We start from the raw sequence: 27484 nt of genomic DNA, 5'->3' as shown, positions 1-27484 counted from the left end.
AACGATCTGTGTAGTAATTCTTAAACAGTAATTCTTACACAGGAACTTAATTCACTATGTAAAATTTCACCAAAAAACAAGGTATTAAAGCTGTAACAACAAAAAAGAAAAATTGATCAAAGATCTCCATGTAAAAACCAAAACCATAAAATCCTTAGAAGAAAATGTAGGGGGCAAGGTAAGATTTCATCCTATGGTGATAATTTCCCAAGTAGAATGACAGCTATAATTCAAATGTGAGTAAAATAAAACTCATTATATTGTAGTAAGTTTCTTTTAATGAGCTATGTAAACAACTTTCCATTGTGAATTTTCAGTAATGCGTATGTTTTTTTTTAAAAAAATGAAAACCCATGTCAGATATTCATGTATTATTTACTTTTATTTATTTAGGAAAAAGTTTACACAGTAGGGTAATGTCAGTGGCAAGGCAAAAAAAAAGACGAGGGTCTAATCATTTCCCACCGTTTTAAACCACTTGTGATTCTAGGTCTTATAGTAGCACAAGAACAAGGCAAGTTAGTTTTGAAAAAGGATCGCACCTGGCTGCTGAAAAAGGCACCAGAGTCCTAGTCTTTGAATGAACGCTCAGAGAAGTAATGCACTGGTTAATAAATCTATTGTCTTTTATTATAAAACCTCCAGCATCTGGACAATTGCTATTAATAAGTTTAGCATGAAACTCTCTCTCTCAAACACACACTCACACCCACACTCAATTGTGATTGCAAATCATCATCTCCAAAAAAAGACCAACACGGTGTTCTCCTTGTAGGCACACATGAACACACTCAGATAAAAAACACCTGCTGCTGAAAACGGCCCTCTGGTAATCTCTGCCGGATGTTTACAAACCGGTGCAGTATTTCTGCACCCTCCCCCATACTTAAGAAAACAGATTTAATGACATAAAGTTTTTACAGCTATCAAAATAAGTGACTTTAAGCACTTATTTACATTGATGGCCAGGGTGTTGGCTGACTGGTTCTAAGTAATGCATGCATGTACACATGTAAACCACACAGCGGCAGAGGAGCGACGCTAGCCAGCACCGTCAGAGCAAGCGCACAGTCTTTCCAGTCACCGTCAAGAAGTCATCATCAGCCAGCGCACGCAGAGCTTCTTCAAACATGTCTTTGGTAATTGCCTTTGGGAAAGAGGAAGGTGAGTATTAGATAATGCTAAATTCTCTACTAACTGCTAGAAAACAAATGATTTTAACGTGAAACTGTCAACTAGTCTCTTTCCCCCTTTTTTGATGGCTCTGTTGCAACTACTCAAAACTTGGTTCTTGTCATGTCAAAGCTGCCACAAACACAGCAAAGCAGGCCAGGGGCTGCTTTGGGCCCAGGAAGTTCTAGTCCCAGAATAAGTCAGCTTGAATTTCACAAACAGACACTTGAGTACATCTGTATTGTAAGCTTAACATTCATTGAGTACGTAACCAGATAGCCTAGTAGACTCACTCATGGCAATGGCGTGTGTCGAGAGTAGAACTGTGCTGATTTAAAACAAAACAGAAAAACAAAAAAAAGAAAAGAAAGAAAAGCAGAAGATGCCAACATTATAAACTTAGGATAAAATACAATGCTATGACAATACTTTTTCTCCGTTAGCCAGATTGGCAAATTGTCCCTCAATTTAAAGAAACACAGGTGAGTGAGGTCAGGAAGAGCGAAGGCGCAGAATGAAAGAAGTAAAATCCAATCTTCTCGTACGCACCTAGCCCTGTGTTCTTTGTGTGGCCAGACTTATGTTTCACCTACCATTTTGGTAATCACAGTAATAAACACCTTTTTAAAAAAAACCTTTTCTTGTACTTACTCCTTCTCGTCATTATTCCGTTTTCTCTTATCGTCTCTGCTGATTCCACGCATTCGGTCAAAGAACACTTTGTCCACATTGGCAAGCGCTTTAGCTGACGTCCCCCTATACTGCAGGCCCAACTCTTCTGCCCCACTGCTGGCCGGCTCAGTGGGCACCTCCCTCTGGCCCTCCCCACTAGGAGCAGGGTAAATTTCATCTTCTCCAGCCTTCACATGGAGAATCTGCCCCTGAACTCAGCGGTTGCTGTAGAGGGCTCATTCTGTGACTGAGACCTCTAAGACAAAGCCTCCCCCACCCCGAGAAAGTAGCTGTCACACACGGCTGGATCGTCTTCTAGTCCAGCAGTGTCTAGAACACCGGGACTTTTCCACCACTGAAAGCCATTTCTTTCTGTAACTGTTCGCTTTGGTAGGTTCATAGTCTGCTACATAGGATTTTCATGACGGGAGCTTTTGGAAGGGGACTAGGAGGCCAGTCTTCCAAGGTGCCTCTGAATGGACTTGGTGATCTTTTACTCTTCAGCTGAGTGTTAATTGTTGCGCCACCTCGGGGGTTAAGTGACAGATACTGCTTGCAAGAGCTTTTACTATTTATTTTTTAAAAAATTTAAAATTAATTTATTGGGAGATCTAATTGGTATAATAATCCTCAGTTCAATCACGTCAAGCAGTCTTGTACAATTGCTACCACAGTGAGTTTCAAAACACGGCCTTTCTTCTTGAACTCCTTGATATCAGCTCCCCTTTATCCCTTCCCCGCTAAGAACCCTTATTATTATTTTTTCATCAAGAGCTTTTTTTTTTAATCATTTTATTAGGGGCTCATACAACTCTTATCACAATCCATACATACATCAATTGTGTAAAGCACATCTGTACATTCATTGCCCTCATCATTCTCAAAACATTTGCTCTCCACCTAAGCCCTTGGCATCGGCTCCTTTTTCCCCTCCTCCACACTCTACTCCCTCATGAGCCCTTGATAATTTATAAATTATTATTTTGTCATATCTTGCCCTGTCTGACATCTCCCTTCACCCACTTTTCTGTTGTCTGTCCCCCAGGGAGGAGGTCACATGTAGATCCTTGTAATTGGTTCTCTCTTTCCAACCCACCCTCTACGTTCCCAGAATTAACACTCACACTACTGGTCCCGAAGGGATCATCTACCCTGGATTCCCAGTTTCTATCCATACCAGTGTACATCCTCTGGTCTAGCCAGACTTGCAAGGTAGAATTCGGATCATGATAGTGGGGGGCGGGGTGGGGGATGAAGCATTTAGGAACTAGAGGAAAGTTGATTTTTCATCGTTGCTACATCGCACCTTCACTGGCTCATCTCCTCCCCTAGAGCCCTCTGCAAGGGGATCGCCAGTGGCCAACAAATGGGCTCTGGGTCTCCACTCTGCACCGTCCCCCACCCCAATAAACTATGGTAAGATTTTTTTTTGTTCTGATGATACCTGATATCTCATCCCTTCAACCCCTCGTGATTACACATGCTGGTGTGTTCTTCCATGTGGGTTCTGTTGCTTCTGAGCTAGATGGGCCCTTGTTTACCCTCAAGCTTTTAAAACCCCAGGCACTGTATCTTTTGATAGCCGGGCACCATCAGCTTTCTTCACATTTGCTTAATCACCCACTTTGTCTTCATCGGTTGTGGTATCAGGAAGGTGAGCATCATAGAATGCCAATTTACTAGAAGAAAGTATTCTTGCATTGAGGGAGTACTTGAGTGGAGGCCCGTTACCTTAATACTAAACCTACAAATATAGGCACATCGATCTATTTCCCCATCCTCATATATAAATATATTTGCATATGTACATGTCTTTAGCTAGACCTCTATCAAGAGCTTTTAAAGAGTGTATGTCCTAAAACTAATGTTATCTTTTTCTGAATGACTATACACAGAATGGGAAGTTCCATATTTTAATCACATAGATTTCTTGATAATGGATTATCTTACAGTTTTTCATTATTATCTGCATTTATTACTTGTATAACCAACCAGGGAAAAAGAAGCAATATTAAGGAAAAAAATACAAATACTCACGATATCAGACTGCCCCCGGATATCGTCAAAAAGCTGCTGGTATTTCAGTGCTGGTGTTTTGCCCTTGGACAAAATAAGTTTCTTCAAAGCTTCAGCTAATTCTTCTTTCCGTTTTCGAGAGGTGGCACTCATTCCTGAACGTAAAATAATTGAATAAAATTGGCATGTTTCAAATATTCAGAAATCTCCTTAACTAGTGTCTATATTTACTGCTGTAAGTTCCTTAAAAATTAGCTTTACAAAAAAAGAGGACCTGATGCAAAGGGCTTAAATGGAGAGCAAATGCTTTGAGAATGATTGGGGCAGGGAATGTGCGGATGTGCTTTATACAATTGATGTATGTATATGAATGGATTGTGATAAGAGTTGTATGAGCCCCTAATAAAATGTTTTAAAAAAATTAGCTTTACTAGTCTGTTTTGCAATTAAAAAAAAGTTTCAGTGGTACATAACCTGAATATCAGAGAATTCAATATTTCAATCAAATCAAGAATTATAAAATATTTAAAACAACCAATTTTAGAACATTTTCTTTCTTGTATTCCTTGTTATCAGTTACAATTTCTCCCCAACCTCCCTCCCATCCCCACAAGAAACCATTAATCCAGTTACTGTCTTTACAGATTCACCCATCCTGAATTTCAAATAGCGAAACATTAAAAAAAAAAAAAAAGCTAACAATACCAACAAAGAAAACGCTCAATTAAAAAGAAAACAGACTGTAGCAGGAGAGGTAGGGGAAAAATAAGGAGCTAATAACAATGAATATATGAACGGAAAAATGTTCTAAATTAGATTTTGGTGATGACTGTACAACTCTTCTTAATGTAACTGAACTATGGAATTGTATGATATGTGAATGATATGCCAATACAACTGTGGGGGAGAAACAAACAGAAAAAAGGCCATTCACTTTCCTGGTCTTAATTCAGAGTGTATTCATTTGAGGCTTAATCCACGTGTATTTCCCCTTCACTATTTTAAAACTCATAAAACATGTAAATAGGTCAAAAGGGGATCAAATAAGATGTTACATTTTAACCTATCTCTATCTACTGTAACTGTCTCTGCGATACTCTGATGGCACGGCTATTCACAGGCCTTGACTATGGTCAGAGGGCATTCGATGAAGGCGTAATCTGTGTGTGGGCCCTATACATGTATTTTTGGCCGCCACAGTCAATCCATAGCCTTCTGTAAACCATGTGCTCACAATTAAAACTGATACCATTTCCTCCTTCAGAAGCGAACTATATCATTTACAATCCTTGGATCACACAGGCTGGCTGGTGTGCTTCTTTGTTGTGGACTTAGTTCATGCCTCACTTAAGGATGGCTGCATGCTTGAAAACAAGCCTTTAAGATCCCAGGCACCGTTCTTTCTGATAGCCAGGTACCACCTAATTTCTGCTTTACGCTTGTTTCAAAAACGCTTTTCACATACATTTTAAGTGGACTGCCCGTGACTTCTTTTCTCTGTTGTTCATTTAGGTCTCAAGCAAGGTAGGGTAAAGGTACAGTAGATAGAGATCAAATTATATCCAAAAATCACAGGAAATTTTAAATTCTATTTATAATTCTCTACAAATCAGAAGCACTGTTCCTTTTACTCTCTACAGTGGGCAGATGACATTTGCTTATTAACAAATAAATCACTTAAAAGGGGTTAACAGTGTCCCTATATAGCTAGAGGAAACAGAATCTTCTTAAAGGGATTCAAAACTGTGTTTCAGTGCAGTATATTTTTCTCGAAAAGATCGAGTATCTTAAATCAGATTCTCAAAAGTATCCTGATCCACAAAATGATTAAAAAACCTGCAAATAGGAAATACAAATTATTTATGTACTTAAATCAAATTGGAATGCTTTTTTGTTTTATGCTATATATAACATACCTGTAGTAAGAATAGATATATCCACAATGCCAGTCCGGGGGTCGGTCGCAGACTGCTTCAGAGCCTCCCGATGAAGGCGCTTTGCTTCTTCAACGTCAATAGCTTCAACTTTGCTTGAAAACCGTACCTTAGCATGGGCTTCTGCTAAGCGAATTAATGATTCCAGTTGTCGAGGGTATGCGGAAACCATTCCTCGGCTGCTACCAATCTTTCTCATATCGACATAAGCCTAGTACAAACAAAGCAAGAACGTGTGGTAACCATCATCAGTTTCAGGGTTAAAACCTGGAGCAGTTGAGATAGATGGAACCCCCCACCCCCCTGCTGCCACATCAGGGCATCAAGGCCACGCACGGCCGTGAGGTCAGTATCAAGTGGCTGAGATAGACATCTGCACCGCAGGATTCCTGGAACAAGATTTCAACAACTGCTGGAAAACGATGGCTGGGAATATTCTGACTGGAAGATACTTAACCAGACTTCCTGGCAAAGGTGTGGGTGATAAAGGCACAGGTGGACCAGGAGAGGGAGGGTGCACCTCATTAAAAGCCCCGGCAGTGGCTCCAATCGCCAATCCTGGGTGAGGATCCACTCAACCAGATGTGCCAAGGACTAGAGGAACAATGTCACAAAGATAAGGAATATTAAACTTATGTTGAGTGGCATACTTTCCTTCGAGAATGTAGCAGCAGACTTACAAAGATCAATGTACCTAATAATTGAAAAACCGAGAGGTTCAACTACCTATGGAAGGTTCCGCATAGAAAATCCTATAGAGCGCGATGCTGTTCTGAGACAGGGGGGACCTGCCACGAGTGAGTATCAACTCAAAGGCTTAGAAAACGCAGCCAGAACGCAAGGTCCACTGAACACTCTCTCATCACAATGCTTCCAGAATCTGCAATGTACACACCGGCATACTAAAGTGACAATTTAAATATTTATCCCTCATTTTTGTACTTTAGAGGCTGGCAAGTGGAGGTTGAGCCTAAAGTCATTAAGTTACTAAGCAGCATCACTGGTATTTGAACTCAGGTCTTAAAATCCTAAGCTCATTTAATTAAAAACCCTCCGCCATCGAGTCTATTCTGACTAACAGGGACTGTGTAGGGCAGAGTGGAACTGGCTCCTTAGGGTTTCCAAGTCTGTAAGCCTTCGTGGGAGCAGACAGCTTGATCTCTCTCTCACAGAGCGCTGGCAGATTTGAATGACCAACCTGGCAGCTAGCAGCCCGTGCCTAGTACAATACAGGGCTCCTTCCAACTATTTAAACATCGAAAATGTGTTTACAATTTATATGCGTGACTCCCTTCCTCTTTTTCATGTTTGGGAATTTGCATAATGGGAGGAAAAAGGACTACTCTTACACAAACAACGTTTCCCAGGGTGAACAAAGCATAATTAAGTTGCTTTAATCCTACGTTGCATTCATGCTTTCCGTTTAGGTGAATGAAAGATGCCCCACAGATTAATACCAGTGTCACCGTACCTCAATGAGAGCCTGGCCTGCCTCCTCACTCAGCCGCGGTGTGACCGCACAGTGGGCATAGGCGATGTAGTCTCGCAGCACTGCCATGTCCATGAATTCCTCCTCAGCCTGCTCTTCACTCTGGTAATACAGTGCCACCAGGTGATGAGCCAGGCGCCTGTCGTAGGCTTCGTCCTGAGGGTCTAGCATTAGGAAGATCAAATCAAACCTGGAGGTGGAGAACAAGACGGGATTTCCTTAATTGATCTGCCAAAACATGCCATTTTCAAGCCTGCTCTTTTAGCTTCACAGAAAGAGCTGAAGAGTAACCCTTAAAATCTGCATCAGAGGGAAGAAAGGCGTACAGCAGCACCATTAAACAGAGCCCTAAAATCCCCTTCTGTGCTGTGCCTCCACTCCCGCCAGCAGATGGCTAGGCATCAGCAGCTGAGTTTTATACAGTCCTTCATGTTGTGGTGACGCCCAACCATAAAATTATTTTCGTTCTACTTCATAACTGTAATTTTGCTACTGTGATGAATCGGGTTACTCCTGTGAAAGGGTCAGTCATTTGACCCCAAAGGGGTCATGACCCACAGGTTGAGAACCACTGGCATAAAGGAACACCACTTTCAATTTGAATCAAGATATATTCAATTGTGTCGTGGGGTCAAAGTACTTATTTGGTAAAAAAGGAAAAAAAAACATGCAATTAGAATTTTAAACCCACAACATATTTATGAAATGTATTGGGTATACATCAACATTTGGAATAGTGGGCTGAGAAAAAGTGTAGATTTATATTATCTCTACATTTGTAGATTTTAAAATGAAAATTTCTCATTGCTTAAAAAACAACAACAAAAAACCGATGCTACCCACAGTGGGGCAGAGAATTATATATAATCTGTGTCCTCCATTAACCCCCCTAACCTAACCAATCATAATTGAAACATTTTATATTAGTGGAGAGTTTATAATATGAACACCACTGCTGAATTTAAGCATTTCCTTCTCTCACTTTCATCCTGAGATCTATAAACAAGCAAAATAAGACAACTGATAAAAAATTTACAGAAGTTTCAATACCTTGATAATAATGTGTGAGGCAGCTGGATATTTTCAATAGTGGTTTTCTTGGGATTCCATTGAGACTCGATAGGATTGGCTGCTGCCAGGATAGAGGTGCGTGCATTGAGCTGACAGATGATCCCAGCCTATCAGAGGACAGTGGTATCATATCAGCAAGGTGTGGCTGTCCCTGAGCCACTGGAAAGAAGCACTCCTTTCTAACCAGTCACTACAATGGCCTCCACCGGAGAAGTGTCCTCCTGATAGGAAGCACCGGGCCATGGTGAAGTTCTGGCAGAACATGGCTGGTGTCTTCCATCTACAATGGTGCAGTCTAGTGTCCGCCTCCCGAAGGTCCTTCCCTGTGAAGGCCACCTCATGTTTCTCGGCCTACCCTGTCCCTGTTATTATCCTCACACCTCCACTCTTGTCTCAGTAGCTCTCACTGTACTCCTGCAAGACTTCAGGTAAAGCAACAGAATCTGAACGTATCTTCATTCTGCCACCTAGACCCACCTTTTACCCTCATAGACTTAACTAACACAACACAAACCAAGTCACTATTTAATACCTCTGTGTCAGAAAGAAATCTTAGACGAAAAGTATGAGTGTGACAATCATGTGAGTGAGAAAAAAAAATATTTATGAAGGAGAACGTGAAGATTCATGGAAGGACTACGTTGACGAATACATGCTACAACCACCTTTTTCTCAGAAACCACACCCCTCGCAGGAGCTCTATAGACGCTCTACAAACACCACCTGTCAGTGGCAGGAAGAGCAAATACCATGAAAAAGCACCCTGTAGAAGATTCCGAAGAGATTTGGCTACAATCCAATGCATGGGGCACTCTTTGGCATCTTAAACTTTGGATTTGTTTAAAACCAAACCAAACCACCCGTTTCCTCAACAACGAAGCGTGGTAACACTGATCGTTCTGAAGCCTTATCTGAGTACCCACACGTTTAAAGGGCGCCAGCTCATGCAGGGATCCCTGTGGCTTACCTTCGCAATGGAGAGCGTCTGCTGCTCCATCACTTCGTGCAGTACTGACCGCGTACTGTCATTCATCTTGTCAAACTCATCAATGCAGCATACACCATTGTCGCTGAGGACGAGGGCGCCCGTCTGCAAGACTAGCTGCCTCGTCTCTGGGTCCTTCATCACGTAGGCAGTGAGGCCGACTGCGCTGGACCCTTTTCCAGATGTGTACTGCCCGCGGGGAACCAGGTTGTAGACGTACTGTAGTAGCTGGGACTTACTGGTACCAGGGTCGCCACAGAGGAGGATGTTGATCTCTGCACGAAACTTACCCCGTCCTGTGTGACTGAAATCCTTCCTCGTTCCCCCAAAGAGTTGAAGCAAAATTCCCTAAAAGAAAAGCAAACATCTGGACATTCACCTAGCGCAGAGTACCACATTGAAGTCAAAGCACCTGTCTGCCCTGTGAATATAAAACTGCAGCATGACACGGCATAGAAAAGGAACGAGATAGTGCCTTAACTGTTACAAGTCATCAGACTTTGTCACACCAGACATGGCCACAGAAGCGCCGGATCTTAGGTTTACAGAGATCAGCAAACAGACAATGATGTCGTGGTTCTTTTCAATTATGGACAAAGTCAAGTTGTGGGTGTCTTGCTGAAATTAGCAGGCTCTTATCTTTTATCTAAAGGCGAGGAAGGTGGGGGTTGGGGGCGTGTAGGGGGTAGACGCACGATGCATTTTTAGAATGCACGACCCCAGAGAACTGTGTATCTCAACAAGCCTAAAAGTAAATGTTTATTGTTTACCTTCTTTATATCTTCATGTTCATAAATGCTTGGGGCCAAGGCTGAAGCAAGTCTCTCATAAATGTCTGGTTTTCTGGAAAGTTCCTTAAGCAGTTCCACACGCTTCTCTGAAAAAAGTTTCTGTTCCGCTTCTTCATCAAGGCCATGCAGACGCTTTGCGTCTGTTTTCCGATAATGGATGACGTCAATGTGCGTCTTATAGACAGACTTCACATTACTCACTCTTGGATTGACCCGGATGGGAACGGCTCTGTAGATGCCTGAGGGCAACAAGCAAGAGACATCAGATTCACAGACTCATCTGAGCCAGGATAATCCAAGGAGCCAAGGCCGACAACAGGCACATGGAAAAAAGCCTTTTTGAAAGGCAGTATCAGCAATGTGAATGGGAGGTCTCCCGTTGTCCCAAGACCCCAGGCGACGTCAGGGTGCACCCATGTCAGAGAGTACTCCTGACCAGAGAAGGGCAGAAGCCGGCTCAGAGTGGGTGGTTCCCGGCACTTACAGGAAAGGAGTATGAATCTAAGACAAAATGTCTATCAGCAGTAATCAGCAAGGGCTAAACCATTCTCTAGGCTGATTGGCAGCAGACAAGGAGAGGGGAACACCTCTTTAAAGGATAACTAGCCAGTGGCTTTTGTGACCTCCAAGCTGAGGACGCAGGCCTACCCTCTCAAGCAGTGTGAGCAAAAGAGAGTGGACAAGGCCACGATGGGAAGAGTAATGTTCTGAGAAGGCAGACCTGAACACTTACTTCCTTACCTGTGACTCGTGACACGTGGGTCCTCTAACCCTAACGTTACCTCATTACAGTAGTAGCTTCGGGCACAAGGTCTGGCTCGTGGTTGATGTTCTACAGTGTTTTCCTGCCCCTGAGTGTGAAAGGGAAAGCATTTCCCCAAGTGAAGTGTGGAGCCTAGATGCTTCTATGGGTTAGGTAGGTGTTGCTCTGCTAACAAGGTTGGTGGTTCCAGCACACCAGCTGCTTCAAGTAAATGAGGCTAGCCACTCCCCTAAAAATTTATAGCCTACGAAACACTACATTGGGTTGCTATCAGTTGCAATCAGCTGGATGGCAGTAGGCATTTTGGCTTTGGAAGTCCAGATTAAGGAGCCTGGAAGCACTGTGGTTAAGCATTTGGCTGCTAACCAAAAGATTGGTTGCATAGGAGGAAGATGTTGTATCCTGTTTCCATAAACATTATAGTCAGAGTTGTCTCCAAGGGCAATGGGTGTTTTTTGTCGGGGGGGGGGGGGAGGGGGGAAGGGATAGTGGGGTTAAGCCAAGTACATGGAATTTACTTACTACTTGATTGGAACAGAGTGCAAAAATTAAAAAAAAAAATGAAGAACTTGGAAAGATAAATAATCTGGATGGTTCTAATATTAAACAAAAGAAAACGTCATTTCACAGAAATGACGGTATTCTACTGAGTCAAAGGAGAAATGACTGTTTTCTCTTAGTGAAAACAGGTATTTCTGGGCAAACTGCCTACCATTGCTTTTAATGAAAAATGCAATTATTAAAAAAAACCCAAACAATAGATCAACACTTGATATTCCAGCCACACTCGTAGAGTTTCCCAAATGGCTATGCCCATCGATTAGCCTATTTTAATTTCTCAATAGAAACTTTGAAGCCAAGACTGCCCCCAGCTTCCTGCTGCCCGTCACTGCACGCACACCTGAGACCATGATCCCCTGGCTTCTGGGTGTCAGGTCCATATAAAGGCAGTCTGTGTGTGACAATGTCACTATGGAGACACATGTATTCACCGGCTTGCCTCCTCCTCTCCCTCGCTGATAGAACCAGAACTTCCTGTGGCCCAGGGACCCCGCTGCATCCCGTCTGCAGTGATTTCCCTTAACACTCCTCGGTTTAGAGACATCAGATCTTACTACATGTGGTCCAAACGGCAGAGGTCACAACCCTCACACCCTAACAAAGCTGCAGGGACTCTGCCCTCTCATTTCTAGGTACTACACCCTCACTCAAATTTTCACCTTTTACACGTACTTCCAAGGAGCTCCAATGGCATAGTGGGCTAAGTGTTGGGCTGCTAATGACACGGTGAGCAGTTCAAACCCACCAGACACTCCACAGGAGAAAAATAGGGCTTTCTGCTCCCAAAAGATGTATTGCTTCAGAATCAACTTGATGGGAGTGGGATGCATACTGTCAGAACTCAGATGCGACTGACAACTTGAGCTTTATATTCAGGAAGAATCCCAGGACTGGATTTTGCTCAGCTAGTAAAATGGGAGCCAGGGTTGTCCAGGATGGATGGGCCCTCCATGACCCAAGGAGCCTGCACAGTCCGGAGAAGGCTTCTGCAGGAGCCAATCGCTTGTCCACACACTCCCACACTAACCATTAGTACAGAAGGGGCCTGCAATGCTGACCTAAAACACTAAATGTCTGTTTATATGCTTCTCTCTAGCATCGAACGCATGGTTTCTAGACAGGTGAAACTACCCCTGGAGGTACAGGAACCATCCGGGGGCTGCAAAAGCATAGCACTTTATCCAGCGTAGGCTGCAGTACAAATGTTTTTAACAGCTGGGGAGGTGTGGAGGAGTTACCCCCCCCCCCCAAAGGGGGTAGTAGGCAAATAAACCTGAAAGAGATTGCACTTTCATATGTGCACAGAAAGTGCATCATGTTGGCATGACGAGAAGAAGCCCTGTATCCTGGCTCTGTCACTTACTGCCGAACCAAAGCTAATGTTATCTACTTAAGTTTCAATCTCCTCTATTCAGATATGAAAACAAAAAGCTAGCATAAGAACAAAGTGTCTTTTCTCTGTTTTATTCACCCCATGAACAGCTGATATTTGGGAAATGAGCAGAACTTTGTTTCCATCTCCGTAGCTGAGCGGCTCTTCCTTACGTAGCTGGCACAGTGCAAAGCCTACTAGGCAGTGTGAAGCTGCTCTCTCATGGCACCAAGACCACTAGTTCAAGATGCAGACGTAACCACAGGAGGAGCACAGTGAGTTCCGGTACCCGGGATTAGAAAGCAGGAAAAGATCCCGCTTCATTTTCAGACTGACAGGCTCCTCCCTGTTCACCGCTGGTGAGCTTCCACAAAGGACACCCAAACCCAGACAGGCACTGACTGCGTCAACGCGCAAGATGGCTCTTACCTGTGACATTCACTCTGTCGCCAGGCTGGACTTTGTCAACAAGATCATTATGAGCAAAAAGGATGACCGTGTGAGGCGTCTGTCCTGCTGGCATATCCTCGGGGGACTCCTGGAGCTTGATCTGACAGGCGAGGATGACAGACAAGAGGACACGTGATAAGGCAACCACTCACGCTCAGGGGCCACTGCTTTTAATACCCGGCACCCGAGTTTCTTTTGAAACTCCTTGTTTTGATGTCTATTAAAAAAAAAAGGAAGGAAAACCCCCGGATTTTTCATGGGACATCAGGAAACATTAAGGACTTGGCTTATTTAAACATATATTTTTTGAGAGGGACAGCCTAGGTTGCTCTTGTTTTTTTGCCTCTGTAAGGCTGCAGCCCATCTGTGTATAGTCTTGTCCACATTTGCGATCATTACTTTAGAACAACTACGTCTAATAGAATTCCCGGGCTGCAAGCACACGTCTCTAAGCTTCCTAGCTTAGCAATGCTGTGTACCTTTTCTCTGTGCAGAAGGAGGTTTGTGCTGACCTTGTGCTAGGTGCTGGAGTTCCTACCCTCATGGAGTGAAGTAGGGCACGCAGTATAGAAAGCAGCAAGTGACATAGAACACCTTGGGCAGTGACACGTAAGACAGCAAAGAAAAACAGTGCAAAGAATATAAAACTGCCAGGGTGGGGTGTCGGAACTGCTCCCCACAGAGCAAAATCAGGGAGGGGCTTTCTCATCTTTACCACTAAGACAGAAGTTATTTAGTCCTCTGGTTACAAATACAGTTGAATACCATTTCACATTTACTACTATTCTTAAAAATTCCCGTTAAGGGAAGCTTTGTACTACTTTGAACACATTTTCTCCACTTAATACAACCCCCCCTGACTGTTCAGACCAAGTACCATAACAAATGAAACTAAACATATGGTCTCCGTGTATGTACTTGCAGTTATAATTAAGGCCAAGAATTTCAGGTGACATTAAATATCACTCAAGTTAAATCCAATGTAAACTTCAAGATCTACAGATAAGGATCCAATTTACAATAAGATGATTCTTATAGCTACTCTTTACAATCAAAAGTTATAAAATGAATAAATCAGACTACATTTACGTTTCCCAAATGTTCTATATTTTTATATTTGACCTTCCTAAAAATGTTGAAAAATTTGTTTTCTATAACATCATCCAATATGAAATTTATTTAAGTCAAAACATTAGAAGCAGGTGAATTTGACTTGGCAACTTATACATAACATTAAACTTTTACAGACTCAGCCAGACTAAGGAGGAGGAAGAGGTACTATACTTCTGAAAGATCAGTTACTGACAACTATGAACAGCAATGGCACCTTGTCTGATATGGAGCCAGAAGAGGAGCCCGTCAGGTTAGAAGGCACTCAAAATACAACTGGGAATGAACAGCCCCCTCACAGAAAAGTGAACCTTCATGACATGGATGGAACAAAGTTTTTGGACCTTTATTTGCTGATATGGCACAACTCAAAAACGATGAACCAGTTGCAAACAGCCTATAATACTGCAGAAATGTTCAAAGAGCGTATTCAGGACAATTGCAAGTTGTTAAACGGAATGCAAAAATGCTTATGTCCTAGGTACCAGTGAGGTACAACAGTGGTAACCAGCCACTTGAACCAGACCGTCACAGGGTTGGTCCTCTTCTGGGAGAGAAAAATGGAAGAGCAATGGCACTAGAGTTACTGGCAGAAAGGACCTTCCAAGGCCGGGAAAGCGCGGTGCCGTCGGTCCATGTTGCTGTTAGGTGCTGTGGAGCCGGTTAGAAAACACCGCCCAACCGGCACCATCCTCACAGTTGTCATGTCTGAGCCCAAGGCTGCAGCCACCGTCTCCATCCATCTTTCTGAGGGCCTGTCTTTCAGATCCACACACCAACCACCAATGCTAATGCTAAAAAAGGTGAAGAATTTAAAAAATCCTTGTCTGAAATGATCAACCATGCAATCAAGCTGTGCTGCTAATTCACTGGAGTGTGAAAGTTAGAAAAGAAGAGGTGTGATTGGTATTTGGAAAGTAGAGCCTTGCTGAAGAAAACCAGGCTGCAGATTACATGACAGAATGTCAGAAGATCAACGGACTCATACAATGTATTTTCTCTCTCCGTAACTACACACGTGGAACAGATCACCAATTGCTCATATGCAAGTCCAGGCAGAAGGTAAAGAAAATTAAAAGAAATCCACAGGAGTCAAATATGACCTTGAATGTTTCTCATCTGAATTTAGAGACCATCACATGAATAAAATTGATTTGGTGAACATGAGTTGAGAGATTATATTACAGAACATCATACCAAAAAAAAAGTATATCATCATACACAAAGAAGTCTGAAAGTCATTAAGGAAGATGAAGAGAGCAAAACAACGTCAGGAGGGACTTTGCTACTTGCTCTTGACCATCTAGACGCCAGAGACTGGAAGGAATAATGAAGAGAAAGAGCCGAGTGGGATATTTCAAAGGGCAGCTGGAGAAGATAAAGTATTGTAATGGAATATGCAAACACTTGACGTTAAAACCAGAGGGCAAGACTAGGCATGGCATTTTTCAAGCGGAAGCCAAACATTTAAGACTTAAGCACATCAACAGGTGGCTGACGGAAATGAAATCAGATTCAGAAAGTGACATGGAATCAGGAATACCTTTACTGATGTTATTTGGGTCTTGGCCGGAAGCAGAAAATTCAAGAAAGATATCTACTTATGTTGTATTGACTACAAAGGTATTCACCTGTGTGACTTACAACAAATTACAAATGGTCACTGCCAAGAAGGTTAACTCCAGAACATGGCTTGTGCTCCTGTGGAATCTATACACAGACCAACAGGCAATCATACGGACAATACGCTTGGTGTCACATCAGGAAAAGTCTGTGGCAGGGCTGCGTCCTTTCCACCTTCCCTATAGTCTGCAAGCTGAGCAGATCAGCTGAGAAGCGGGACTGTATGAATACAGCATGTGGAACGGCGGAGAGGATAACCCAGCCTTGCCTGCTGAAAGCTAGAGAGAATTTGAAGCACACACTGATGAAGAACAATACAAACCTCAGTACAGAGGCCACCTCAATGTAAAGAAAACAACTCTTGCTCCTGGACCAAGAAACACACGACAAAGGGAGAAAACACCTTGAACTCAGCCAGCATCATTTTGCTTGGGTCCATAAGAACCGCAGCCAAGGAGTCACACATGTTCTGTTGGGCAATCGGCAGCAACAGACCTCTTTCAAGTATTAACGAGCAGAGATGTCACTTTAAGGACTAAGGAAAGGGAAAAAAGAAACGAACTAAGGTTCACCTGCCTCAGCAATGATATTTTTAAGTATCTTATAATGTATGCAAAAGCTGGGCAATGAATAAGCCTGGAGAAATCAATGAAAAAAATCAATGAAAGAATCTGAATTAGACTCGAGGAAGACTATGGTGAAAAGATGACCTTCCAGGACACAGACTGCCATCATATTGTGACACGGGGCTCAAACATTAGTGACTGTGTGGATGGTGCAGGGTCAAGCCGTGCTTTATTCTACTGCATCGAGGACGGCCACGAGTTGGAAACAACCCAACTGCACTTAACAACAACATAGTGCAAGAAGACACCCGGGGTGGCTCAAAGGTGAATGTGCTTAGCTGTCCAAAAAGAAAAGAAAAAGGGTTGGCTGGCAGTTGTAGTCTATCCAGAGAGATGCATCTTGGAAAGAGTGAGTCATTGCAAATCTCTAATCACGTGCATGCAGTTCTACGGCTAACCTGTGGGGTGGACAGAGTCAAAATCAACTTCAGGGAACTTTACATCGGAATACCTTTTGCTATTTTAGGCCTGCCAAAATGTGGACTGTAGAATAAGTGACTTGTCCCCAGCAGGTGGCAGTGGTCAGTGTGCCAGGGTGTTAACCAACAGGTTGCTGATCTGAAGCCCCAAACCCGCTGCTCCACAGGAGAAAGTTGTTGAGGGTCTGATTCCATGATTTACAGTTGTGGAAATTCCATGTGAAAGCTACACACTATCCTATGAGGTCAGGACTGACTTGTAGCCAATGGGTGTGTTCACTTCACTAGCAGAAAAAAGAAAGGAACTGATTCCAAAGCGGAAGTCTGAAGAGTGCTCAAAAAATGCCATTCCACAAAGTCACAGAAAAAGAAACCTACGATTTAGGTAGGACAAGGTGAATGCTGTTTAGAGCACAGTTTGAAAAGGGGGCTTTTCCAGACATTTATATGGGTTCCTTCCCTGTGTCCTCGGTCTTGACTGGAAGGCCAAGAGGAATGTATAAAAGGTGATGGGGGGCTTTTGGAGGGCAGGAAGCTTACCATCTGCTTGTCAGAGAAGGCGGAGCGGTTGTGGACCAGTACCATGCTATGGGTGGTGTGACAGTGATCACACACACTGGGCTCCGCGATGCGGCCTCGGTCAATCTCCACATGCGCTGTGTGCATGCACACCTGACACTGGAAGAAGGCCTCTTGCATTTCTGGAATCAGCTGGGAAGTTCTGATCACCATGCCACTTATCGTAATGAGCTGATCGATGTCTGCAGGGAGAGAGAGGTGCAGCTGCTCCACTAATCCTGCCTCGTGAAGGAAAGGCTTCCCTCGGAGTAGGCTCACCAGGATTGCTGAACTCACAAGGGAGGTAGGTGCCTGCCTGGGCTGGGCAATGTTCAGAGAGCTGCTCCTTAGTCCACTCTGGGACCATGTGTGAAAGAGGTGATCCTTCACACAACTCCTTGGGATCTGTCATCTCTATCCTCCCATCCCACCCCTCTTCCTGGATTTGGAATAACAACTTAATTTTTTATCCCCTTTTGTCGTCTCCCCTCACTCATGACATCTGACTCGGGGGATGTTATGCCATCTCATTGTATGGTGAAAACATCGGGTCTAAACCCAGACCTGGCTTTACTCAGAACCAAGTGGAGGAGCCCTGGTAGTGCTGTGGTTAAGGACTTGGCCGCTAACTGAACCTACGCCATGGGAGAAAGCCGTGGCACTCTGCGGCCATAAAGACTGTAGCCATGGAAACCCTGTGAGTCAGTTCTACTACGTCCTGCAAGGCTGCTATGAATTGGGAAGCACTTGATGGCACAACGGGCGTGGCTTGAGTACCGAGTCAGAACCAAATTGCACTTCTTTAGCAAGCTCTGTGGCTCATGGTCCTCGGCTGTCTGGTTTACTATTAAGCATTTATTATATGCTTGATATATCTACTTACAGGAGCTTTAACTAATTTTTCATGTTTATTTCAATTATCATACACCCAAACAAATCTTATTTGTCCCATATTTGCCCTTAAAAAAAGTAAATCATTTTATCAGGGGCTCTTACAACAATTCATACATCAATTGTATCAAGCATATTTGTTCATATGTTGCCATCATCATTTTCTAAATATTTATTTTCTATTTAAGCCCTTGCTATCAGCTCTTATTTCCCTCCCTCCACCCCCATAATCCCTTTGATAAATTATAACTATTGTTTTCATATTTTACACCAACTGCTGTTGGTCACCCCACATTTGTTGTGGGTGGCGGTGGTTATGCATCAATCACTGCGATCAGTTCCTCCTTCCTCCCAAATTATTATTTTCATTTCTGTTGTCACTCTCCTTTTTAGGGCCATTTTATTCCATATTAGGGTTGCTAACGTCTCCTAATACAAGTTGACTATTAAAGGTACCATACACCCATACACTTTCTCAATAGTGCTTTCATAGTAGTGTCTTTCATCAAACAAAGTATTAGTTGAATGAAAATTGAGACTTGTTAAACACAATCAAGCATTTATTTGGATTTCTATCCTTAAACATAATCTGTAATCACAAGAGGAATCTTTTGTTTCTTTTCCAAACTAGATTTCTTTTTCAAATATAAGGACAGAGATCACATGTGGTCCATCCAACTCTTGAGAAAGTGCCTGGATGAAGCCGGCTGAAATGCAGGCAGGATAATTGAGTCTATTTTCTCAATTTATAATCCATGAACCCCACCACACTGCTAATCTTTTCAAAGTTCTGTGAAAACACTTTAAACTTTTTTAGAAAGTATTTTTCTATTAAAAATATTACCTTCTGGATTAAGGTTTCTCATATTCTTAGTCTTCAATGCATTGAATGGTCTTACTTGAATCTGATGTTCTAATATTGAGTCAGGATACCGATCAAAGAAGATCTCATTGACAGCCATGTCGAAAGTTGGGATAACTTCCTATAAAAACAAACATACAGAGACGATGCTTGTATTCCTATCTTGGCAGTTTATGAAAAATAAGCTCATGCGGAGGTAAGTCAGTTCAACATGCATCAGTTTGTAATGGATTTGTGTGTGACTACAACAGTGACGGTTTGGGTCATGTTATTTGTTTCTGATACACCACTGAGGGCTCCTCTTGGTGCACTGTGCTGGGGCAGAAAGAGGAGACAGTCTGCTTCTAAAAAGATTTCGTCTCCACGCCCCAGGCAGCAGGGCCACTCCAGTTTACAGTGCTGCCTGTTGGCTTATCTGCTTTCATAGCAGTGGATTTAGTTTTGCAATACAGCTAGGAAGCAGCAAAGCTAAGACTCAGGACCAGCTGGCCAGCCTCTTAAAGCTTACATCAATAAAAACGGACCCTGAAAGATGTTCCAGAATAATTTATATACTTTGTTAAAGATATGTAGCACTTTTATTAAATACCCCCATTTAAGTCAATCAAACTCAAGAAGCTATCAATTTTAACTCAGAAAGAACTCACTGCCATCGAGTAGAGGCAACTCAGTGACCCCATAGGACCACGTAGAACTGCCCCTGTGGGTCTGAGACTATCATTCTGTACGGGATTAGAAAGCCCTGTCTCTCTCAACTATCATTAACATTTACTTATTATTCTACATACGAAGCAGACACAAGACCAATCATGTTAATATGCTACCACCCGTAACATACCCCAAATTTAGGATCACTGGAGTGTGAAAAAGACTTATCCTGAAATACGCAAAACAGGATGTTCTTGAAACGTTTTGGTATTTTAAAGCTGTAATTTCATCATCAAGAAAATTACCAAGAAGCATTCTTTCTAGATGTATATCATAATTCATCAGGGTCACAGATAAATTCTTACCTGTGGGTAGCAGAGAAGCTGTCTGTACAAAGTTTTGTCAAAAGATTTTATGTGTGTACAGTTTACATTTAAAAATGGCTCCCCGATAACATTAATCTACAAGACAAAGAAATGTTATTTCGTCAGCTTTGTCAGCTTGAAAAACAGCCTGAATTCAACAGAAAGAACATCTGATTACCTCCTCAAGTCGTTGCATGTATACAGGTTGACTGATATCTATGGCGACATTTTCTTCTTCTTTAGCCAGAGGGTCGATAAAATCCCTTAGAAATTTCTTAATGTTCAGGGTAATAAAGAAAACAAAACAAATTAAATTAAATGCACGTCAGAACAAACTATTATTCAAAATAGAACTATAAGTATCTCACAATTTCAAGATGAACTTAAGCACTAATTTTCTTCTTACAAACAAACAAACAAAAAACTGGCAATCTTAAATTACCCATAAAAATCTGCCCCCTTGGGGAAGGAGGGAAAAAAGATCTAATACCAAGGCTTCAAGTAGTAAGAAAATGCTTTGAAAAATATGCACAATGTGATTCATACAATTGATGCATAGATTGTTAGAAGACCCCCAATAAATGGCTTAAGCAAACAAAAAAACCGCCCCTACTGGGTGCTATAGCAAAACAAAGTGAGGAAATTAGATGGTGTCCTGTTATCAAATAAAATAGCGTGTGGGGTCTTAAAGGCTTACTTCCAAACAAGCAGCCATCTAAGGGAGAGGTCAACTAGGTCCATATGGAAGAAGCCCACCACCACCAGACCAGTGATTGTAAATCACAGAATCAAAGACTATAAATCATAATATCAGAAGGCAAAGAAGGGGACAGGATCAGAGCCTAAATTATGAGGTTTTGCTTTGTATTGTCCAAGACACATTTCTGATATCTGTACTGGAAATAAACCTCCAGCTTTCCCCTGTATTCTTAATGGATGGGTAGGAATGAACTGGTTACCAAACAATGTTTTGGACAGATGACTACAGAAGATCAAAATGGGAAGGTGAGGATTGCAGGGGAGCTGATATCAAGAAGTACAGGAAGAATGTCGTGAAACTGATTGCGGTAACAATTGTATAATACTGCTTGATATGACTGAACTCCGGAATGATATCCATATAAGCTCCCAATAAAATGGTTTTGGAGCAAAAAAGAAAACCTGTCCCTATGTACCGTCATCCAGAATTTTCAGAGCTGTAAGCAGGGAATTTTAAATGCATGGCTCACCTGAAAATTTTCTTTACACGTTGCCACATTCACATCTGTTCCCCATATCACAAGCTTTTGTCCCAGAGATGGTTCGCTTGTCACTGCATCTTCTGTTGTTGGCTACATGGAAAAGGACAGAGCCACATCAACAGGATTACCCATTCATTCTGCGCTCCCCGATGACGTTCTATGACTGCGTTACTACTGCCTACTCACACCATCAGAATGTAGGTCCACCTGCCGCCCTTTCCGCGCAGATCCAAGGTCAGGCCGCTGCCTCAAGGGTGTGCCCCGCACACCACTCCGAGGGGTTCCTTCCACCCGGGAGCTGGGGGTGCCATAAATCAGTGGAGAGCTAATGTCAAAGTCCAGAGGGATGTCTGTAAAAATAAAATTGGAACATTTACAATGCAATCATAGTAGCCCACCAAGCCAGAAGTAGCATGCTACCTGTGGACCCAAGTCATTTATATGCAACAGAAAACTAGTTATTATAACTGACCATGGTTAAAAGGACTCTTTAAATTTCAACTACCGTCACTGAACGAAAGGTCGGCAGGTCCAATCACCAACAGCTCTCCGGGAGAAAGACATGGCAGTCAACAGGTTCAACTGCCCCCCCCCCCCCCGCCTACAATGGCAACCGTTCTCTTTTGGGTAGTCGAAATTTTGGAGACTAAAAGTGCCTTTTCCTATTCCCTAACTCCCAACCAGTTAAAAAGACTGTTTATATACCAACCACTAATGTCAAAGATGAAAAAAGTAGATTTTTTATCAACTTTTGGAGCCTGAAATGTAGCAAACTTGCAATTAAGCGAAACTGAAAATTTACAATTGATGTATGTATATGTATGGATTGTGATAAGGGTTGTATGAGTCCCTAATAAAATGTAAAAGAGGAGAAAAAAAAGAAAATGATTAGGGCAAAGAATGTACAGATGTGCTTTATACAATTGATGTGGAAACAAAATAGGCGAATAGCTGGAAAACGTGTCCTACTTCGGTGACAGAAATGATGCTAGAAATAACATAACAAAATGTTGCAATTATCATGACTTATTGCATATAACTTTTTTCAGTAACATAAATGGGGACCCTATATGTAGATCTCACTGGAAGGACGCTATAAAACTCAAATTTACTTTATCTGATGGAGACTTTCAATATCACCAGGTAGAACAATTCCAGTGGCTGAGAGAAAAACAGACCATCAATTGCTCATATGCAAGTTCAAGTAGAAGCTAAAGAAAGTGAAAACTGGGGAGGAGACGAGCCATTCAGGGTGCAGTGTAATAACGATGAAGCATATAACTTTCCGTTAGTTCCTAAATGCTTCCTCCCCACCCACTATCATGATCCCAAATCCACCTTACAAATCTGGCTAGATCAGAGGATGTACACTGGTACAGATAAAAACTGGAAACACAGGGAATCCAGGGCGGATGATCCCTTTAGGACCAGTGGTGTAAGTGGTGATACCGGGAGGGTGGGGTGGAAAGGGGGAACCAATTACAAGGATCTACATATAACTTCCTCCCTGTGGGGTGGACAATAAAAAAGTGGGTGAAGGGAGACTTCAGACAGTGCAAGATATGACAAAAAATAACTTATAAATTATCCAGGGTTCATGAGGGAGGGGGAAGTGGGGAAAGAGGGGGAAAATGAGGAGCTGATGCCAGGGGCTTAGGTGGAGAGCAAATGTCCGTCCCCCCACCCCCGCCACAAGGGCCCACTAGCAAGCTTGTCGAACCTTCACATTCACTCTGAGGGGCACTGCTCAGCTCCTCAAAGGCGACAAGGCCCACTTGCTGTGCGCACCACTCTTTAAACTGCTGCTACGAGAAGCCACAGTCCTTGGGTTTGGGCGCTAGGAGAGCAAATGCTTTGAGCATGATGAGGGCAATGAATGTACAAATGCACTTTATACAATTGATGGAAGGATTGTGATAAGAGTTGTATGAGCCCCTAATAAATTGATTAAAAGAAAAAAGAAAACAAGTCCACAAGAGGCAAGGTATGCCAGATACGTCACTGAGTACATCCCATCTGAATTTAAAGACCATCTCAAGAACATCATACTCAGGAAAAACTAGTCACCAACTTTCTTCGGAAAGGAGAGCCCCAGGATAAGCAAAGTACTCTGATGGGAGAACCGAAGAGGAGGCCTCTCCCTTCCGGATGTCAAAACCAACTTCACAGACACCGTAGTCAAATAGCCTGGCACTGGTGCAAGAGATACATAGAACCTGTATGTCCAATCCATGGAACAGAACAGAGAACCTCAAAATACATTCATCCACCTACAGACGCAAAAGTTTTCACAAAGGACTGTAACATATTAAGTGGGGGAAGAGACAGTCTCTTCAACAAAGATTTGAATTTCCCTTTTCAGAAGAATAAAATAGCCCCATCCCTGACTTCATACACAAAAATGCACTCAAGATGAGTTAAAGACCTAAATGTAAACACTAGAATTATAAAGATCATTAGTGTTAAGCTAACACAACAGAAAATACTATGAAACACAATAAATACACACATAACAGAAGACAGAATAGATGGCTGGAACCTCCTAAAACCATAAACCTTACATATAACAAAAGATTTTCCCAGAAAAGTATAAAGAGAACCCACAAACTGGAGTGGGTGGATTAGAAGTTATATACTGGCCAAGGGACTAAACTCTAAGAATCTATAGAAAAATGAGCACTTCAATAAGTAGAACCAATTAAAAAATGGGCAGAGAACATGAACAGATAAAGTGGTCAAAATACATGAAGAAATACACATGATCATTGGCATTCATGAAATGCAAATCAAACACCAATGAGACATCACTTCATCCCAGTATTGATAACGCAGGAAAAAAACTACAGGAAGGGTGTGAAGAGAACCTTCAAGCACTGTTGGCGGACAATGGGTTAAACAGTACAGTCACTGTGGAAGGGTATGGTGCTGTCCCCTCAAAAATTTGGGAATAGAAATACCCTACCATGCTGCTTGGTACTTAACCTAAAGAAATGAAGAACATGACACAAGAAGATGTCTGCATACCTATGTTCACTGTAGTACTATTAACAAGATGAAACAGCAAAAATGTCCAGCAGTGGAAGAATGAATTTAAAAACTGATACAGACAATGGAACACTGTTAAAGAAAAACGACGCAATTGTAAAAAACCTGACGGCATGGATGGATTTGGAGAAAATCACACCGAGTGAAGCTGGCCAAACACAGAAGTACAAATACTGTATGAGACCACAAGTATGAATATACATATATACATGTATCCACACGTATCAGGAGGTTTTAATGAAAAGAAACAGACATTGTTGGTCATCAGGGGAGGGAGTGGAAAACAAGGAGGGGAAGCCAAGTGTTAACTTGGATAAAAAGGAAGGAAATATTCTGTAAGAGGGAGATGGGGAGAAGGAGAGAGGAAACAGGGTTAGCCATTAGGTGGTTTGATAAGTGGCTTAGCTGTTTAATGTAAAAGTGATAGTCTGATTATGTAAATCCCCACCCAATTCAGAATAAAAAGTCTGAAAAACAAACAAAAAACTCTCAAAGAATATTAAATATGATAGAATAGCATAAAGATCAAAATGGATGTGAAAAAAGAAACCAAGAATATTGCTCCCGAATGCAGAATACTGAAATGAGTGATGAGGTCAATGAGCTGGAGAGAATTCAAAGGACAGCTCAAGAAAACAAAGTATTTTAACAAAATGTGCAAAGACCTGAAAGTCAGAACACTGAAAAGGAAGCATTTGTCAAGCTGAAAGAACTGAAGAAAATATCCAAGCTTTGAGTTGCAAAACTGAAGGATTATATGGGGCAAATATACAACACAGGAAGCATCAAAAGATGGAAATAAGAGTTATTGGGAGAAAATGAATCGGTAGTAATATGAGCAAGAATGAAGTTGTACTGAAGGCACTGGTGGAAACAAGGCTCGAAGAATTATGACGTTCCAACAAACTGCTGCAGCAATGGAAGCACTTACTCATCTATGCCAAAAAAAATCCAGAGACAGCTACTTGGCCAACTGACTGGAAGAGATTCACACTAGTGCCCAAAGAAAAGTGACTCAACAGTATGCAGAAATTAGCAATATTTTACTGAAGACGAAATGGGTTGCAGTGGTGTACAGCGAACTGCCAAAAATTCAAGCCAGATCCAGAAGAGGACGTATGGGAGCAGAGGGATCTTGACTGAAAGTAGAGAAGACCAGAAAAAAAATGTCTGCCGTGTAGGTCATAAAAAGATTAAGAATAAAATGATCTTTTAATAAAACTTTTTTTAAAGAAAAAGTTAAGAATGACATTTTGAATGGGAATTCCAGAATGCAAAGTTATGCTCATATTCTTAATGTACACATAGAGGCAGTAATTCAGCATGTTGTTTGCATTGTTTTTCCTTAGTCAATCTGAATGCTAAGCTAATCATGCGAGAAGCTGGATTATACTAAGAATGCCACATCAGGGCTGGAGGAAGACTCACCAACAATCTGCAATAAGCAGATGACACAAACTGGTTTTCTGAAAGACTTCAACCACTTACTGATGATCAAAGATGATAGCCTTCAGTATAAATTAAACAGCAATGTAAAGATAACAAAACTGCACACTTGGATCAAAAAGCATTATCATGGTAAACGAGCAAAGATGTGCGTTGTCACCATCATGGAGATGGACTGACAGGGGCTGTAGCAATAGGCTGAGACACAGTAGACTGTGAGCATGGTGCAGGATCAGGCAGTGTTTTGTTCTGTTGTACATGCGTACGGGTGCATAACAAGCACTAATACGCTCTGTCCTACAGTTTTTTTATTAGTTCATGAAGTTGGTGATCAATCTACTAGGGACCGTAGTAATTACCGATCCCCTGAAACGTCATCGGTACGCTAACTACTACGCAACGCAGCTCCTGGGAGACATACTTGAAGGATGGAATTGCTGAGGGCTGGAGAACATGGTGTCCGGTGCCGCAGGGCTCAGCATGTCGGCCCCAGGCGAGGTGGGCATGGGCTGCAACTCTCCCGACGTGGCGTCCTCGCCCGCCGGTCTGCGAGAGGGCGAGGAGATGCCATCCTCATTTGGACCTGATGTCGTAGAAAATAAAGCAAACAACCATCGGGCTCAGTGCTGGTTCTTTCCAGGTGCGCCCCAATCTAGCCACGGCGGGATGCCTCCCAGAACAAGTGCAAGCGGAGCGAGCACGCCCAGCACGACGAGGCGGGGCCGCCGCGGCCAGGGGAGGATGGGAGGGTGGGAGGTGTTCGGGCCCAGCCCGGCGGGAAAAAGGGTGAAGGACGGGGCGGGAACTCACGCGGCTGCGGCTGCGAGGCTCGGCCGCGCCGGCTGCCACGGCGGCTCGGGGTGGACGCTGGCGACGACATGGCCACGGCGGGGTACCTGTAAGGCAAGAGACCTGGGCTCGCGCGCGTCCGCCCAACGTACTTCCGCACACCTTCCCGGCCGCCCCCAAGTCCTGCAGCGCCCCCGGGCGCCCCACAACCCTCTCGGCGTGGCTCCGGACGCCGCCCACCCTCGCAGTCGGTTCCAATCGCCGGTGCAGGGCAGTGGTGGTCGACGCAGCTAAAGCCTTCCGAAGCAGACACCGGATCCCGCTCCCAGGAGGGCAACTACCGGTCGGAGACTTCCCGCGCAAACGCGGGAACCCTGGCCAGTCCCCGCCCCAAGCCCGTCTCCCACCAATCGCAGCGCCCCGCTCGGCCCGCCCCGCCCGGAAGGCGCCACGGCTCTCCAACAGGGCGACTGTCGCTCTTCGCCCCCCCCCGCGCCAGATGGTCCGGCCCGAGGTGGAGTCGGATTTGGCGGGAAATCGGACGGGAAGGGGGCAGGGGGCGGGGTGGTTCGTTTCCTTATGCT

General features: G+C 43.1%; 1 protein-coding gene and 1 non-coding gene across 3 annotated transcripts; both read right to left on the bottom strand.

The window, feature by feature from the left end:
• Positions 1-363: 363 nt before the first annotated feature.
• On the bottom strand, positions 364-27274 carry MCM4 (minichromosome maintenance complex component 4). Of its 2 annotated transcripts, none has more exons than XM_075549649.1 (17): positions 27141-27274; positions 26922-27007; positions 26533-26694; positions 21807-21970; positions 21609-21710; positions 20558-20653; positions 20380-20475; positions 19349-19487; positions 17596-17816; positions 13257-13377; positions 10111-10370; positions 9323-9688; positions 8335-8462; positions 7267-7474; positions 5778-6006; positions 3883-4016; positions 364-1147 (listed from the first exon to the last, which is right to left on the bottom strand). In XM_075549649.1, exons 2-17 carry the CDS (start codon positions 26989-26991, stop codon positions 1055-1057), a joined length of 2589 nt encoding a protein of 862 aa, XP_075405764.1. In that variant the 5' UTR covers positions 26992-27007; positions 27141-27274; the 3' UTR covers positions 364-1054. The 2 variants fall into 2 exon arrangements, with proteins under 2 accessions (XP_075405764.1, XP_075405765.1); XM_075549650.1 differs by having other exon boundaries at positions 27111-27266.
• LOC142449605 (small nucleolar RNA SNORA68) lies at positions 23330-23461 on the bottom strand. The gene has a single exon (XR_012784741.1). It is a non-coding gene; the product is annotated as a small nucleolar RNA SNORA68 (small nucleolar RNA).
• Positions 27275-27484: the final 210 nt, after the last annotated feature.

The sequence above is a fragment of the Tenrec ecaudatus genome, chromosome 5, assembly GCF_050624435.1.
Source record: "Tenrec ecaudatus isolate mTenEca1 chromosome 5, mTenEca1.hap1, whole genome shotgun sequence".
NCBI classification, from domain to species: Eukaryota; Metazoa; Chordata; class Mammalia; order Afrosoricida; family Tenrecidae; genus Tenrec; species Tenrec ecaudatus.
This window is presented reverse-complemented; position numbering and strand designations above follow the sequence as displayed.